We start from the raw sequence: 19,049 nt of genomic DNA on the forward strand, positions 1-19,049 counted from the left end.
AAATATTTATGAACCTGTGATTTTTATAATTGATCATTGTGTGATTTATACACAGTAATTATAATTAGGTTGGGGGAGATTTTAAAAAGCCAGTTTCCTGGTAGCTGGAGCCATTAAATAACGCTAAGCTGCCAAAACAAAAATTAGGTGGGAACACGGCCACAAAGTTCAAAGTGTCTGTCCTAAGCCCTGATTTATGAGGGGCCTCATTACCTTAGCGTGTACCCCAACTCAGTGCCTTATAGGGGCGGGAGCCCGGTCAGCTACAATTATTTTCCATGCCTTTGTTTCAGACCCAGTTGAACATAAGCAAGTGCTAAACTTCAAAGATCCAGTGTATAACAAAAGAAAAAGGTGGGGGAGGTTGGAAAGGTTAATTAAAAATGTAATGATCGCATTTGCTGAGACAGCACTATTAATCACTTCTGGGCATATGACTTATACACCATTTCCAGGAGACATCTAATTTTTAAAGGTATGGGGTGGCCGAGACAGGCTAGGGATTAGGGCAGCGGATGCTCGCGAAGATGGGGCAAACCCACGACTTTTATTTACACCGTTTGAATGAGTTTTCTCATCAGTAGGAGAAATGATTCAGAATTCCTGTGTATTCACAAAACAGCCGTTGTTGCTAATCTCCCAACATCTTTCCCTCCCTGCAAAACTCCCCACCCCCATCCCAGGAGGTTTGCTTACGGCATAAGGCTTAATGTAGTTGTAGAGTATGAAAAAAGCCGACAGTTGAAATTCATCATCGCGTAATACAATCTCTCTGAAACAGTGGATGCGAGCAACAAAATAAACTCTCAAGAGCCAACATGTGCATTTTTAAATGTAATTTTTACCACTTCAGCTGGAGAAGGCAAGAATCTTGAAGGATCAATTACAAGGGTCAAAGCCCTGTATTATCAGATTTGCTACCGGATCCATGTTGGCTTTGGTGGAATAGGATATAAATTTGAAAAATCATAGGCTTTCAGCAAGGACTGTACTGCTCCTGTGAAAATCTGGAACTCTTTCTCCATTTTTTTTTTTTGCTGTAGCAGCACTTTAGAGGGAGCCCATTATAAGAAGGAGAACAGTAGTTATGTTAACATGGTAATTAATCAAGTCTGAGGGAAAGAGGAAACAAGTTGTGAATTCAATTCTGCAGCAATAAAAAGAAATGCAGAAAGATACCCTGTAAATTGGCAAGGATTTGTAAACAACAGTCTCTCACTGTGTCTTCTGAACTTTCTGAGCAATAAATCACTTCTCACGCAGGCCGTGTAAATTTTTCATATTTTCGCCATTCTGTTCCAAATCATAATGTATAGAAATGCATTTCTTGCTCCCTGCAATTGTTACTTGTCCTGGAGTCCTTTAGAATGGTTATCTGGGCCTTGTATCTGCCAATAACATAGTAGTACTTTCTAAGTGAAAATAATTAGAGGCTCTAACCTGGGCTCCTTGTGATAGCATTTCAAATCACAAAATTGGCCCCATTGATTCAGTAGAATGTGTGAATTGTATATGGAATAACTAAATTTCTTTCTCTAGAGGGATATTTAGAATGTGAAAGGTGCTTACAGGGCACTATTTTCCACCTATGGTTCTAGGCATGAGGAGGGGTCCTTAAATTTGCAACCCCTCAAAATCTTGACTGGAGTTACTGATACACCAGTGCAAAGGATGGCTAAGCCCCAAGCAAGTTAGCCATTTTTAAAAGGTCCTTCACTGAAGTTTTATATTCTCCTATCGAAATGAAACTTAGAAGTTGCTCCTAGATACACTGTGTTCAGTCGTCTGTGATTTCATCAGTGTGGAGACCTCTTCCATAAACAGGAATCACAATCCCTTTCAACATGAGATCATCTTCTTGAGTTGTTCTGGCTTCAGTTAACCATCTTGGTGGCCAGCCTTCTGGTCGTGAGCCTCTTTGAACTTTATCTTTCGCTGCTCCTTTGGTCGCAGAGGTTTTCAATCCATAGTGGTTTGTATTCTGCTAACATAGTCTGTGAACCTTTGAGAAAACACTGGAGGAGGACTTTAGTAGAGGTCTTGGCTTACCAACTAACTTTAATCATCATATCCTACCTTAGCCAATTTAAAATACAGTAACCAGAATAATTAAAAGGATTCATAGTTATCAAAGAGCAATCAAATATAAGAGCAAGAAAAGGCTTTGGAGGGGTTAGTTTCTTCCTTTTATTGCAGGGAAAACTGAGGATCAGAGAGGTTGTATGTCTATCATATAGCTAGTTTGCTGCAGATTTAGATTAGAAAATGAGTCCCCTAATTTTGTGCCCTTTTTCTGTTCATTTTATCTTTTCTTCTTTGTTCCTCAGTTCTGGTTCATCCACTGTTATAGGCATTCTCAAGTTAGCGTGAAGCAGGTCAATAATCTCTAAAGAAAAGAACTTGAAACTGCAATCAATTGTGATTTAAAATGGGACTCTGCTAGTTAGCTCTGTGCACCAATAAAATTGGCCTACTCCTTGTTCCTGATACCATCCTACCATTATGTCTCTTGAGCAGGCCTTCTCCCATTCTTGGAGATGAGGATGGGGGTGCCTCTTGTCCCTTCCTCTGTCCCATCTCCATCTAATAACATCTTTCTCCTTATCCAGGGCTCAGCTTGTGCCACTCAGTAATACAATGAAGAACAAGTCTTTCTTGAATTTTGTTTTCTGTTGCTCTCTTTGACCTCTCTCTAGACAGTTAATCATTTTCTTGTTTGTTGTATGGTTATTTCAGTATACATGACATCCTTACTAGATTTTTAGTTCTTTGAAGGTGAGGACCGAGCCATTTGTATCTTATATCTTTCAAGTGTTTCACGTATGTGTGCCTCTCAACCTAGTAGATGCTAATGATGTTTATTGAATTGAATTGAATCAAAATACTGTTGAAGCAGGCTGTGGCCAGAGAGGCTTAAAACAGTGATTTAGAAAACAATAAGTAAACTGCAAAGTAACTACATGGTTATGTCTAACTTTGAAATAAAAAAGCTGGCTAATTTGTTTTGTACATAATCAGTAGTGATTGTGCTAGATAAGGATGGCATTAGCCAATCAAAGTCTCTCCCCATTCCTTCCCCCAAAGGATGATTATGACCATAGAGTTTTATTCCTGAGAATACTTTCCATTCAGACACCATCCCTTAAATATTCTGCAGAGTTAAAGAATGAATAACAGCAGATGGAGAAAGAGATTAGAGGTATAGGCAAGGGAGAAAAGCTACATTTTAGATCTGAATCCTGAAATGAACCAGAAATTGGATGGTGCTAGGAGAAAAAAGGAAAGCTGTTCAAATCCATGGCTTGACATGCAGAAGGGAAGATCCTTGTATCTGCATGGTGTATCTGTTGCTGGAAAGTTGGTATAAGTCAATTTTTAATTGAACTATTTTCCCATTGACTTATCTCCATTCCTGATGATTGATTTTCAATTGGTAGTGACTTTTGATGTTTTTGAGCCCTCCTCCTCCACAAAGCCACGTAATTAAGGACCTATAATCAAATATTCATGTCTGCCAAGGGACCTATCTAATGGGCCTGATAACTTTCTTGCAATGTGAAACAAAAAAAAAATCTCATATGTTTCAATTTTTTAAAAGTTCGAGTGTGTGAAAAATTGAACTTTCTTAAAACAGGGCATACTGGCATTAGTCATGGGTATTGGAAAAAAAAAACGGGTTCGAATAGAATAGTACTAAAAGAAAGAAATCTAGCAGACTTGTAAATGTCATGAGCAATCCCACAAAAGCATCTGAAAACAAAACGATTACTTCTGAGGTAGACCTAGCAATTAAAGGGAAGACTATAGGGGAAAAAAAAAAAGAGAAGTACTATGAATTTATAAATTTTTACTGTTGTGTTTCTAACTTACAAAGTTGGAGTTTGCATATGTAGTGGTTCTGTATTAATTACAGGGCCAGAGAACTGGGACAACATTAATATTTTGAGAAATGGGAGCTCTTTCTCTACCTTGGTATCAGAAAGACCTGGATTCAAGTGTTGCCTCTGATACATATTAGTTATATGACTGGGGAAAAGTTACTCTTAAGACCCCAGATAATCTTCTAAGACTCTTAAATTGCAGATTAGCTTCTGAGATGTATTAATAAAGGGGTGGGGTTTCCTTTTAGTGTCCTCAGATAACTCTTTTAAGACTATGTGTGATAAACAAATGACTATTCTGCATAATGGAATAAATGAATGAATGAAAACCATTGTAAGTGGTACTATGAACCACAAACCATGCTAAGCACCAGTTACAGAAATAAAAAAAGCATTTTCTAGAAAGTTGCATTATCTTTGGGGAGAGGAGTAAAGGTGGGAGTGGAACACATATAGAAGAGAGTTGGCCAAGGAGGGGTGTTTTGGTTAAAGAAGTCACAGGGATGATAAATGGAGTGATAAAGTGATTGTTTGATGCTTTCTTTTGAGGAAGGATGATATTAATTTGATTGCTGTTCCTAGAGCAAGAGGTGAAAAAATGGAAGGGAGGGAAAGAAGAGAAATGGAAAGTAAAGACATGAAGATAACTAGAAAACAACGTTATGGTAGTTTGAGTTAGGCTAGTGAAGGCTAAGGAACTTAAAATCTGCTGTGGAATGCCAGACCAGAGGCAGAATGTGCAGCACAGGAACATGGCAAAGATGGCTGAGGAACTGGGGCATAATGGTATGGGTTGGTCTAGAATTGGTGAAGTTTTGCCAGTTGGGAGCCCAGCTTCTCCTTATGTACTATGTACAGTATGTGTGAGTGAGTGATTGAGAACGTGTGTGTGTGTGTGTGTGTGTGTGTGTGTGTGTGTATGGCAGCATGATAGATAGTGTGAACTATGTATGTGTGTACATGCACAAATGAGTGAATGTGGCATGGTGAATAAGCATACAACAGCTGTGGGAACCTGGGCGGATAACTTAACCTCTAGGTAACTTAACCTAGACAACTAAGTTGTAGAATGTTTTGTGTATGGATATGTGTATGGATACATAAATACCCATATAATATGCTGGAATGGGCTGGATATATGCATGTATGTGTGCACATGTGTGTATATAAGACACAGTATATGTACACATGCACACATAAATACATGTATACACATACACACATGCATATATACATATACACATGTGTGCACACGAATATATAATGTGTAATGTGTTGGACTAGGCTGGACATATGCATATATGTATGCATGTGTAATACACACACTTATGTAGACAAATATTGTAATGTATATATCCAGCGCGGTCCATCATATATGTGCATATGTGTATATGCATGCTTTTAGGTGGAAGAGAAAGAAATCAGTACCAGTTTTTGTCAGAGGCCTTTTTTCTAGGGTATAATACACACACTGAAATCTTTGTTCCTGTCACAAAATACGTCACAGTTCTTGCCTAACTTTTTGCTAGTATTCACATTTTTTTTCAAAATCTTTTCCAATTTTTCCAACTTTTTCAATTCCTGATTATAGCAGTGGGAGAGAGAATCAATTAGGTACTAATATATCATTCATACCTGCTAATATTTTGTTTTTAATGTATATCAATATGTTCTATTGTTGTATCACCTGTATTTCCCCATATATCTCTTTCCTCTCCCTTCCAAAGAACCATCCCTTTTAACAAAGGATAAAAATGATTTTTAAAAAATCTTTTGTTTTTCTGTGCAATAAAGCTAACCGACACATCAGTGAAGTCTGATGTTATATGCAGTATGTTCCACACCTTTAGCTTCTTACTTCTATGAAGAAGGGAAGTTCATTTTGCTATTTCTTCTTTGGGGCAAGGCTTTGCTCCTTGTAATTTTGAGGCGTTCTGTTACCTTTTTTTGTTGCTATTGTACGTTCCACTTAAGTGGCTGACATCATTACATGCATTGTTTTTCAGGTTCTGTTTATTTCTCTTTGCATCAGTTTACATATGTTTTCACATGCTTCTCCTTGTATACTGTATTCATTGTATCTCATAGGGCCGTAAGATGTTCATTTACCATAGTTTGGCTAGCTACTCCCTAATCAATGGGCCATTTACTTTCTTTCCAATTTTTTGATCCTAGAACTGTATGTGCATGCATGCATGTGCATGTGTACATATATGTGTGTATATGCATGTGTATAAATACATGCATATTTATATTATGCATAGTTTATATAATTTAAAAAATAATTAGACTGTATTTTGACATTCATTTTTTAAAAATTTGAGCTCCCAATTCTTTCCCCCTAGATCCTCCTGTACCCATTGAGAAGTTAAGCAACAAATCAGTTATACAAGTGAAGTCATACAAAACACATATGCACGTTAGCCACGCTGCCAAAAAAACCCCCACAAAAGCAAGAAGAATAGAGGGAAAAAAGTGTGCTTTGATCTGCACTCATCTGCATTTGTTGGTTCTCTTTCTGGATGCAGACAGCATCTTTTCCTCATGAATCCTTAACTGTCCAGGATCATTGCATTGATAGGAGTATCCAAGTCGATACTATTTTAGAAAGAAGTATGTGCTTTAGGTTGGTGTGCTGCCAGATTGCAGGAACCACTTGAACCCACTTCAAGGTTTGCTTTGTATCTGTGAATCCAGAGTTTCCTATCTGTCTGAAGATAGAACAAAACAAACAAACAAAACCAAACAGGAGCTAGGATAATTAGGGTTATGGAAAAGACAGTCAAGTGCCCAAAGATCATGTGATGAGGAAATCACACCATTTGGGTCTTGTGAAATCAGTAGGAAGTTATCTTGAGCAAATGCCAGGCACATGGAGAAATAAACCAGTCACATTCAGATCCACAGCTGCACCAAGCACAGTTGAGACACTAAAGTAAGCTTTCATATTATAGTTATTGGATAAAAATATGCCTAGTTTGGGAATATACAGACTTAAACCAGGAAAATGAATGCGTCTACAGCCTGCTTGCAGGGTCAAGATTTTGAACTCCCTACTTTGTCTCTCCCTGAGATGCTGGGCATGCTATGTTGTGCCCTTCTGACCATTTAGATGTTTTCCTTACTGACTAGCCTTTCTCCGACTAGCACCTTGGTGCCCACTAGGTTATAGATTCTCAGGTTATGATTTCTCCAGTCCATTTGGAGACATCTTTGGCCCCCTGTTCTCACCCACACACAATTTCACAGATCATTTCTATGGACCTAGCTAGGTATCTAGTTGTTATAGTACCTGCTATATCCTGGATATAGTATGTCCACTATATAGTACCAGACCTGAAGTCAGGAAGACCTGAGTTGAAACCCTGCCTCAAACACTTACCATTGTTTGACTGAGGGCAAGTTACTTCATCCCTGTTTGCCTCAGTTTCCTCTTCTATAAAATGGGGCTGGGGCAGCTAGGTGGCACAGTGAGTAGAGCTCTGTCCTTGGAGTCAGGAGGACCTGAGTTCAAATCCAGCCTCAGACACTTCACACTTACTAGCTGTGTGACCCTGGGCAAGTCACTTAACCCCAATCACCTCACCAAAAAGCAAAAACAAGCAAACAAATAAATAAATAAATACAGTGATAAAATGGGGCTGATAATAGCATCTCCCTCACAGAGTTGTCATGGGACTCAAATGAAATAAAACTTGTAATGAACAAACCTTAAAGCATTGTATCAATACCAGCTGTTAATAACATTATTGTTATTATTATTATTAATTGTTTTCCTTAATAGTATTTTATTTTTCCAATTACATGTAAAGATAATTTTCAACATTCACTTTTATAAGATTTTGAGTTCCAATTTTTTTCTCCCTCCTCTCACCCCTTCCCAAAACAGCATGCAGTCTGATATAGGCTATACATGTACAATCATATTAAACATATTTCCACATTAGTCATGTTGTGAAAGAAGAATCAGAACAGAAGGGAAAAACCAGGAAAAAGAAAAAAAAAAGAAAATAGTATGCTTCAATCTTCATTCAGACTCCATAGTTCTTTTCTCTGGATGTGGATAGCATATTCATCTTGAGTCTTTTGGAATTGTCTTAGATCATTGTATTGCTGAGAAGATCTAAATCTCTCAGAGTTGGTCATCGCACAGTTTTGCTGTTACTATGTACAATAATAACATTATTATTAGCGGGACTAAATATTCCCAGTAAAACCATTGTCTATCCATTAGACAAAGCCTGTCTATAAAACGAACAGCTAGAAATACTGTGGGTAGAAAATAATTGATTTCTTTGTGGATACTCAAAAAAATGTGATACCCCATGCTTTAAAATATGCCCCATCCCTGCCTGTACAACTGGGACCTCACTGGCCATTCCATAGTATCTTTCTGACTATAGCATCAGATATGGGAAGCCAGTCAGATGTGCCTGGGTTGAGAACCCACCTCCTCCGTCCAAAATCCACGGCTCTTACCTCTGCATTATCAGACCAGCCTGTGGTGGAAGTGGTGAAGGACCGTGACATCACATACATTGACCAGTAAGAGTAATGAGAACTGGGTGTGTCGGGTCTGAGGATGGACACTTTAGGGACCTTGAGTGACAACTTCCCCTCCTTGCTGTGGTCTGAAAAGCATTGTATCTGAGGAAGGTTCAGTGACCAGGGAGGACCTGGTTTGTATACTTCCCTTCCAACAGTTGAGATCTGAACATTTGCTGTACCCTGTCCTTGCCCAACTTGACATTTTTTTTTCTCCACATCTGTCTCATTTTAGGCTAGAAACCTTACTTTTATGGGTTATATAGCATTTCATATTAAAGTCAGATAACTTTCCACATTAGTGACCTACTTGACTTTTTCATGAAATTTCCCAAGCAGCTGTTACAGACTAGGTAATGGATTAGTCAGAAAGAAAATATATATGTGTGTGTGTGTGTGTGTGTGTGTGTGTGTGTGTGTGAGAGAGAGAGAGAGAGAGAGAGTGAGAGAGAGAGAGAGAGAGAGAGAGAGTGTGTGTGTGTGTGTGTGTGTGTGTGTGTGTGTACATACACCATAATTCCAGCCTGAAGTCACTAAGTCTTATAGTATGCTAGTGAAAGTTTGTGTTGAATCAACTAAACAAATAAATAATAGAATTTATTTTGTGCTTACTATATTCCAGTGACTATGTAAAAACTACATTGCCCTTGTTCAGTCAGTCAGTAAGCATTTAATAAGTACCTACTATATGCCAGGCATTGATAAGTTCTGGGAACACAGAGAAAGGCAACAGCACCTGTATAGTCCCTGTACTTAAGAAGCTCATAATCTGAAGGGGGGGTGGTGGTGGATAACAGTGTGAAAACAAATATGTACAAATAGGATATTATGCAGGATAAATTAGAGATGATCATTCAAGGCACAAGCATGAAGCAAGATCAGGAAAGGCTTTTTTTAGAAAATAGGATTTTATCTGGGACTTGAAGGAAGCCAGAGAAAGCCTGGAGATGGAGATGAAGAGGGAAGAATATTCCAGGTATGGAGGACAGGAAGTCTAGAGATGGAGCTTCAGGAACTACATGTGCATGTGCATGAGCGTGTGTGTGCGTGTGTGTGTGTGTGTGTCCTATAGCCGTGATGGTTCTTTGTAAACTTTCACATAACTTACTACTGTCCTGTGACTTAGAACTATACAACAGTTTTATAGGAGGCGTTTTGTCACGTGTAGAGAGAAAGCCTGGCATAATATTGTGTCTTCTGGGCTCAGATAACCATGTAATTACTCTGTAATCATATAGTAATTAGCATGTACTATATGCATTTATTACATAATTACATTTCTGGAAGATTGCATGGCAATTATACTCTCATTCATTCAGCTTATCATTTTATATACTGTATAATGAACAGTCTGTAATTTGTTGCTTTTGATTTTATCACAGTTTCAGTTTACAAACCAGGAGTTGCCAACTTCCTCTACTCTTTTTCCCCTTGTTGGTTAGATTCTGACTCTAGTTCTGTGATAGGACTCTAAGTTTCTTTTGTCTGGGGGCAGCAGAGTAAGGAAGGGTGGGGTGCACTGACCCAACATGCCTGGGTTGGGTCAGTCCCATTTGGTACATTGCAATTGCAAAGTCTTTCGATCTAGCCCAATACAGTAAAATGACCATCTTTTAAAATCACCCTCGGTTGCCAGTATTTATATTCCTAACACTTCCTCTTTGTCATTAAGTTATTAAGTTATTAGCCTGGGAAAAAGAAAGGTTGATCCGAGTTTTCAGCATTTCCAAAGAAAGGGCAAGATCCCAATTAAAATGAAGTAGGCATAAACAGAAAACCTCAAGTACAATCATGGCCATTTTTTTCCTTTCTTTCTTCTCTTCCTTTTCCAGTGGAGACTATTTCAAAGGGGAACAACTGCCTGGATGCTGCTAAAGCCTGCAACCTCAATGACACCTGCAAGAAGTACCGATCAGCGTACATCACCCCTTGCACCACCAGCCTGACCAATGAAGTCTGCAACAGGAGGAAGTGCCACAAGGCCCTGCGGCAGTTTTTTGACAAGGTTCCCCCCAAGCATAGCTATGGGATGCTCTTCTGCTCCTGCCAAGACATAGCCTGCACAGAGAGAAGACGGCAGACCATTGTGCCTCTGTGTTCTTATGAGGAAAAGGAGAAGCCAAACTGTTTGAATTTGCAGGATTCCTGCAAGACGAATTACATCTGCAGGTAAGAGAGCTGGCAGTGGGGTGATTAATGAGGTGGCCTAGAAAACCTTTGGCGCTACTCACATGGCTGAGGTTCAGTTTTCAGTATTTCCACCGAGGTATGGGGCAGTCAGAGGGAAGAAAGAAACCCAAAACACTTATTTGCTGTCTAATAGAATTTAAAAAAGAAAGAAAGAAAGAAAGAAACAGCTTGTGGTTCTAGCACATGTTTCTCTAGAAACCTTTTGCATTCACATATTGAGAATTTCTGAAGCATCAGGAACAAACAAACATAGAGAACAGCTTCATTAGCAAAATTAAAAGGAAATGTGTCTTTTTTCTGGGCTTCCCTGAAATCGTCGTTTTTAATAAGAGTGTCTTGTTACCTGGAGAGTGGAGAGGGCAAAAGTACTTTTGAATTTCCTCACTGATGCTATGGAAAACATTTTGAGCATTGAATCTTTGCCAATGGTACCAGGCAAATATATTAAAAGCAAGAGAGAGACCTTTGGCTGACTTAAGAAAGAAATCTTTGACACACACCCTATGTCCTGCCCCTCTCCACCCCATTGGGTGATAAATATTGAAACAGACTAGAAAGAAAAACCGAAATACCTCTATCTCTAGAGAATAGACAGTTGTCTCTCCCAGAATACTTAGCAGATCCCCTAGCCCAAGTTGGGAGACAGAGGGGCTGATGCAGTCCCTTCCAACTTTATGAAGTACAGTATAATGAAATGAGCCCTGAATTTGGTGTCAAAAGAGCTTTGGTTGAAATCTTGTGTGATTTTTGGCTAGTCGTAACTCTTCTAGGGTGTTGGAAATCTGCTTCTCTGTTCATCAGTGTGGTGAGAAGCCTAGGATCTAGCTTGGGACTTTCTTCTTCCAATTTCTTTTCATTCAGTGCATCATCTTGGTCTTTATGTAAAATTAGATGGGATTGGGTGGTAGTTGTGATTTAGATGAACTCTAAAATCTTATTATCTCTGGTTAATTGAACTTTCAGGCACATACATTAATCAGAAATTCCTTTGCATTTTAATTCTCTTTGAAAATCCCTCTAAAATATTATGGGTGTACTGTCTGGTCCTAGTGAGGAGAGTCAACAAACAGAGTCAGAGCTTTCTTTGGTGAGTGAGCTTTTGTTACAGTGGTGCCCATTCTAAAGATAGTGTCTCGTTGTACAAATATGGTATACAGTGAAGATAGAGATGATTGGACAGAAGGTGTACTTGACTCCAGAATATGAATATGCTGAAAGAAAACGAATGTGTGTGTGTGTGTGTGTGTGTGTGTGTGTGTAGCTAAAGCTAATATGAGATACTTTGTTGTGGTTTGTATCCTTGTCCTAAAATCTGAGTATGGAAAAATTCTGATAAATTCAGAGTGAGTTGCATTTCATCCTTTGAAGAGGTTTTTCTACAATGTAATTTCTAGACATTGGCTGCATTGGGACTTATTCTTTCCTTAACTAACTCTGATGGACTTTATTAACTAAGTAAAGTCTGTACACACTTTAGTTACACAATTGTTTCAAAATCTACAGTAAGAGCATATTTATTCTATTTTTAAAAAATAAAGGCAGCTGTGTTGCATGATTCATAAAGTAGGAAGATAAAACATGTGGGAAGACTTTAGTTATTGGTTTGGGGAGAGGACAGGTATGTGAGCAACAATCTTACCCTAGTTTCTAGAATTCCAAATACCCTAGGTCAGTCAGCAGGACCTGCCTGTGGTAGAGCTGTGAATGTTTTGCCAGCCTTGGTATGAAAAAATGATGGGATCTCACCTTGAGTAGCTTGTGGAAGCATAGGCTTTTGACCACTACCAACCCATGAATAACAGACAGATAGTAATTAGAAGACCACAGCTATTGGGGCTATTGGGATTATTGTTTGTCCTTCATTCTTGAAGAGGACCATGACATCTCGAAGGAGATGCTATAACTTGCAGCTGAATTGGATTTAAGTGAGGGAGGGCTGTGCAGAGTTACCAGCCTCTCTTTCTCCCCCAGAGTCATCCAACTCCAGTGGCAAGATATAGGTGAGGATGACCGGAGAAGGACCTCGATGCAGTGAGAGACCTTGGCCTTTTTAAGTTAAGGTCTTTCACATGTCTTAGTTTGTCTGAGGCAATGCCCATTCAGTGATTGAGGCTAGGTAAACATGAGGTGAAGAATGGCCTCTTTTACCTAGTCAAAAAAAAAAATCAGTCAAGGAGAAGAAGACCCTTAGAGTTTCGGGCTCAGGGTTCTGAGCCATCAGAACCCAAACAATGACCCAGTGAGGCTTGGGTGGGGACCCATTGTTGGCCAATCAATGACAGTTGGGAACCAGGAAGGCAATGAAATAAATACCTACAGGAACCAGGATCAGGAAAACATTAGAAAGTTATCTGAGGGGGATTAAAAAGGAAACCTATTCTAAGGGTCCTCTGAAGAACCTCAGATCCAAAAAGACCTTTCTACTCCTCTGTTAGGAGGCTATCTTGAGTATCTTAGGTACCAAATCTCCTAGCTGGAGTAATACTCACTCCGTAAAAGAGCAGTAAGGACAGGATGGGATGGGTTTGGGATATTAGGGCCATAGTTGACATAAGGCATAGCACAACAACCATTTATTAATGTGGGGCAGGTACTGTGCGAGGTGCTGAGGTTACTGAGACAAAAAAGAATCAATCTCTGCCCCCAAGAACTTAGATCCTATTAGGAAAGGCAACATATGTACGACAATTATAGGCAGAATAAATACTTAATCATAACAGTGGTAACAGCTAATATGTATTTTTGTAGCATTTTAAGGCTTGCAATGGGCTTTATATATGTCATCTCATTTGATAAAGTAATGGGACCTGAGATCAGAAGGAACCAGTCAGGAAAGGGCCTCCTCTAGGATGCAATTTTTGAACTGAGCTTTGAAGGAATTTATAAGAAGCAGAGACTAAGAGAGTATATTCAAGGCCTGGGGGACAGCCTATGCAAAAAACAGAGACAGGAGATGAAATATCATGAGTCTAAGAATTCCAGTTTGGCTGGACTATAGAATGTGCGAAGGGGACTTAAAAAGCTAGACAGGTGAGTTGGAGTCTGGTTCTAGAGGCCTTTAAATGTCCAACAGAATTCAGGGGAAGCTCCCTAACCCCTATATACCTTCACTGGGGGTAGCAGACAGGATTTGGAAGCCCCAGACTCATTTGGCTCTTCTTGAAGAACTAGGCTACTCTTTTGTGGACATGTTTTTCTTCCATTATGAAGTCTTAATGAACTTGGGATTTGCTGCCTCCTGGCAGATATCTGTAGTACCCTAGGATATAACCCCCTATATACAGCTCTTTCTTTCTACCCTGAAGTCAGCTTTGGGTTTGCTTCACTCACCAGTTTTCTAGCTGCCACCAGTATATCTACCTTACCAGGGCCTCTGGACTCCTTTCAGGACCTCTTTTACTTCCACCTGTGCCTTGGCTCCCTGGTATTAGCATGCCAACTTCTTGGGTTATTCCAAGTAATTTACTATGAAGCACTATAGGGGAACATTGGGTGAAAGGAGGACAGCAGTTATAAGACAAAGTTAATGGTTTTGCAATCTCCAAAGAGCCTTAGTTCTATTCTCCAGCATGAGCTTCAGGACATTTAACCTTCTCTACTTAGCTTCCTGCTGCCTGAGAAGACCTTGCTCTGAGCCTTAATATTAAATCAGTTCTAGTTCTATTACTGTGGGATTGGCTAATCAGGCCTTCTGTTTCTAGGCCTCTGGAATCTGCTTCTCCATTCCTCACTATAGGGGTGGGGTGTGGAGGTGGGAAGGATTAAGTACCAGTTTTCTCTCACCCTCTCTAATAAATCCATTGTCTTATTCCTTCACTTGCTGTATCCTAGGAAGCCTATCCTGCCTGCTCCCTCCTCTCCCCACAAAAAAAAAAAAACAAAACATAAAAAACCCAAAAAATACAACTTTCTTCTTGGATTCCTAAAGCTATACCCCTGCTCTATCAAAAGCTGTTCATTCTCTCCCCTCATCTGAGGTTTGACTATTTCCCTGAAGGCTAGATCTTTCAGCTCTTTCTGCCATTAATGATCTAGTTATTAACAATCTCCTACCCAATGCCGTACAGTTATAAGCCATTGTGACCTCTCTTCATTCCAGGCCCCTCTGAGCCTAGAACCCCTTATTCCTTTACTTCGTGGTTCCTCATGCTAGGGCAGGGATTGTTAACCTGGAGTCTGCAAACATGGTTTTCTTGTTCTTCTTCAAAATGATTTAATAATTATGCTTCAATATACTTAGTTTCCTTTGTAATCCTATTATCATGACAGAGGGTCCACAGCCATCACTGGAGTCCATAACAACAAAAAAAAAAGGTTAACGACCCATGTAACTTATTCTCTAGTTTTAACTCTGGCAGCCACGTGGGGCTGTCATTGGCTTCCTATTGGCTAACTCTCATGTACCTGACAGTACCTTTATCCAATGTTAAAGCACAGTTATTTCTCCATGCCCCCCCCCATAATGAATCATTGACTCTGCCTTGTACATTCTTCTGGTAGTTAAAACCTAAAGGCTACATGATGCCATAGCAATTACACTAACATATATTTCATGGACATACACCATTATCAATATATTAGTGCCTCCTACACTAATAATCCTACACTACTGTGCCTAAAGGCTTTCCCTAACACGAGTTTACTCTTCAAAATAATGAATTCATTTATTCTGTTAGACTGAGTTAGCACCATGGAGTAGAGAGCAGACTTCTTTCTTCCCAATACCAGACCTGATGCTTGATCCCATTTGAGAAGGTCTCCTTTCCCTTCCCTGCCCAATACTCATCACAATCATGTAACTCTGTGGTGGTTTGTATGGGAAGCTGGGGTAAGGCAGCCTTTGTAGCATTAGCTTCACCATAGATGCCCAACATCAGTATCTGGTACTTAGGACATGGCAATCAGCATGTTGGTCTTAGAGGAAGTTCTTTTTTCAGTTTGATAAACATTTACTAAGCACTTGTTATATGCCAGGCATAAGTGCTGGGGATACAAAAAGAAGCAAAAGACAGTCCCTGCCCCCAAGGAGCTTACAATCTAATGGATTTTTAAGAATAGTAACTTCTTATGGAAGAATCTTTGATGATACAAGACAAGAATGCAGCTGCAGGATCCCATAAATTTGTGAGACATCTCTCAAGAAAATACTACCTATTTTCCTCATTTCATTTTTAGCGCTGGATTTGATTCTGCAACTTTTGAAGGGATAGGGTTGGAATGCCTGGATTTCAGGATGAGAAGGAAGCTTGGGAGGCATCTATAAAGCATCACTTTGGGCACTCCTCAACTATAAAGATCACTTTGGTTTTCTAGGTTCTCATCAATGAGAGTCTGTCTCAGTGAGATGAAGTTAGCCCTGGCTGCTAAGTCTGGTGAGCTGGATAAGAATTCTAAAGAGGGGAAGGTCACATGTTTGAGTTTTATGTGTGATCTGTTTTCGTACTTTGGACTTGCACTCAACCTAGCCATCTCATGCGTGTGTACCCTTAGGCAAAAGAGTGAGTACATGGACAGCAATGGTACTCTTCCCTCCCTTCTACTGCACAGATACTTTAAAGTATATCCCCGAGACTGGGCTCAGTTATATCAATTTGTCTACTAAGGATGTCAGCATTAGTATTAGATGTTAATCTATTACTGGATAGTCTTTACAATGCTACTTAAAATGTGAGCAACATGTACTGTCATAAAAGGCCAACGGTAGCATGTAGGCTTGTGATTGGGAGTTCAGAGTTTGGGCTGGTGTCCTTGCTCAAATTTCTGGCACCAAGACAGAAAACTGAGGACAATTGGAAATCTTTCTTGATCCTCGAAGTCTGTTAGCATCCTACCAAGTTAATTTGTCTCTCTTTGATTGATGACTTTTACACCCTGTCTAAATAATTTCCTGGGAAGGAGAATTAGAGACCTCCTCTTGGCACTGTCCCTAGTGTCCTATAGCTTAGCCTCTACTGTCCTCACAGAAAGAAGCTTGGACTTATTACTTCTGATTATCTCTTTGTCAGCTGCTATAAAATGTACGCTGCTAGGTTGGTTAATGGTGTTTTCTTTCTCTGGATTTCATTAATTTCTTCCTTAATTTTATGCTTTTTCTTCCATCACTTTTCAATCCATCTTGGGGAGACGGCTGCTATTATGACTGCCCAGAGTAACAGCTGGCACTAGCTGGAGACTGGTATGTTTGCTAGTTTCACGTTACATCCACTCTCACTCTCACATCTCTCAGAGGCACATGATTTAAACCTTGCTTTTTTTTTTTTAATATCTCAAAGGGGAAGAGATGGTGAGGGAGGAAATCACTGCTAAAAACTATATTCTTAGAAAGCTTGGAGTTTGAAATGTTCTATCCAGCACTCCCCACTAGTCACTATCAAAGCTCTTCTCATAACTCCCTGTATTTCATGGTTTTCCCTCGGTTCCATCCAGACTTTTTTCCCCCTGTGAGCTGACAGAGACTCGCTGCAAAACCTGGCTTTTCTGCCTTGCATGTTCAAACAGATGAGAAGCAGCTAGTTTTTGGTTTGGGGTTCCAGTTCTCTTGGGTGGTTGTGGAGACCTAATAAAGAAGCTTTTCTGCTTTGAGTTGTTTGAAGGAAAAGCAAACTGCAGAGCCTTAGTAGAAGGGCAGAGATTGAATTTAAAAGGCTCTCAATTTACCCCTAAAGCAGTGTTTCCCTTCTGTCATTCTTTCACTTCCCATGATTCCATCCTCATAGAATGTCAGAGTTGGGCTGTAATTAAAAGAAGCTACCTTACTACTTCTGATGCATTTTCCTCCTCATGAAAATTTAAAAATGATATCTCTGCCCTGCCTCCTCCAGGCCTCTTTTCCACTGTCATATGGCTCATCCACATATCAGAGCCAAAGGCACCTTACAGATGTCGTGTATATATTAGTCAATCAACAGTTTGTTAAGCACTTGCTGAATTGAATATTTTGTTGTTGACCCCTTCCCTCCCATTTTATAGAGGAGAAAACTGGTCTCAGAGAGAGGCAAAGTGACTTGCGCTCTGAGGCCTCAGAATTCAGTCAAAGGGCAGCACTTGAGGACCTAGAGGGCCATATGTGGCCTCCAGGCCTCAGGTGGCCCTGTCCTAGTCAGTAGTCAATAAATATCTAACAAGTGCCTACTACGTACTAAACTCTGGGGGTACAAAAAGGGTCAAAAGATATTCCTTGCCCTCAAGGAGCTTATAATAGGAGGGGAGACAAGGAATAATACAAATAAGTTATTTGCAGGATAAGTAGGAAATAATTAAAAGGGAACTAAAATGAGGGTTAGGAAAGCCTTCTCATAGAAGATGGGATTTTTTAGGTGGGACTAAAAGGAAACCAATATGAAGAGATAAGGAAGGAGAGCCTTCTGGGCCCAGGGGGCTTCCAGAGAAAATGTTCAAAACTGCGATAGAGAGTATCTGTTTTGAGGAACAGCAAAAGAGGCCAGTGTCCCTTAGGTGGTACAGTTTGTTAGGGTCAAAACCAGGAGAATGAGGCTGTCTTAACTCAAAGACTACTGGCTCCTTTTCCCACAATGACAGGCTGGAATACTTGGAGAAGTGCTTTGAGAAATAAAGTGTTTTTCCTTTGTAAGAGCTGAATGGTTAAAGTTATTAGGGCACTACTTTAGGAGACCTACAGGTAAATTGCTCCTTCAGTGACTAATGGCCTCAAAGTGTTAACACACATTTAAAAAGTATGCAATTTAATCATATATTCATTCCATTGTACCCTGTGAACTGTGGGCACTTTGGAACCAAGTGTATTCTCTACTAGCCTATGCAATTTCACACACTAAGACAAATGATGAAAAGAACTACTGGGGAGAAAGCGGGATGTATGTATCACCAAATCTCTACTTGTCTGAACATGCAGCAAACACAAGAGAAAACAGCTCAGAAGATAATTAATGCTTAAAACTAGATGGGTAGATTAATTTGGCAGTTAATTTTATTTTACACTGATGCATTCATGAATGGAAATCAGCAATTAGACAATGCAGACTTTTGAACCGTGGAAGGAAAGGTTCAGGAATATGAGGAAATACAAGTAAAACATTTTCCAGTTCATTTGAGCAGTTTTTATTTCAAAGGCTTACAAGGGTATCTTTAGAAATGCAATCAGTGTGCTGAATGGCTTCTTTTAAAGGCCACCTACCTGCAATGCTGGCTGTTACTGAGGCTCCCTGTTGCAAACCTGCTTTACTCCCTTGTGTAGTGTGTTCATCAAGTCAGGGCAGGAGAGAGAGAGGGAGGGAGGTCAGTGACATCTAAAACGGCTTCCTTTCCCCTCTGATTGCAACAAGTGGTAGGAAGCATTCTTCATGCTGGCAGAGGCATTTTGTAAAGGGTGCTGCCACGCTGGTTGATACTGTTTGATATGTGGCCCTGTGGTACTATCTAAGCAGTTGACAGGCTCAGATTGTCTCAGGTTTT

At 39.8% G+C, this 19,049-nt stretch overlaps 1 protein-coding gene across 4 annotated transcripts in view; it reads left to right on the forward strand.

The window, feature by feature from the left end:
* GFRA1 (GDNF family receptor alpha 1) overlaps nucleotides 1-19,049 on the forward strand; it is a 297,143-nt gene that overhangs the window by 184,010 nt on the left and 94,084 nt on the right. For all 4 annotated transcript variants that reach the window (XM_020988148.2, XM_020988145.2, XM_020988149.2 and 1 more), the window contains one exon: nucleotides 10,259-10,595. In XM_020988148.2, the coding sequence (XP_020843807.1) occupies nucleotides 10,259-10,595 (337 nt within the window). The remainder of the gene's footprint in view (nucleotides 1-10,258; nucleotides 10,596-19,049) is intronic.

The sequence above is a fragment of the Phascolarctos cinereus genome, unplaced genomic scaffold (assembly GCF_003287225.1).
Source record: "Phascolarctos cinereus isolate Bilbo 61053 unplaced genomic scaffold, phaCin_HiC Scaffold_3;HRSCAF=262, whole genome shotgun sequence".
Taxonomy (NCBI): domain Eukaryota; kingdom Metazoa; phylum Chordata; class Mammalia; order Diprotodontia; family Phascolarctidae; genus Phascolarctos; species Phascolarctos cinereus.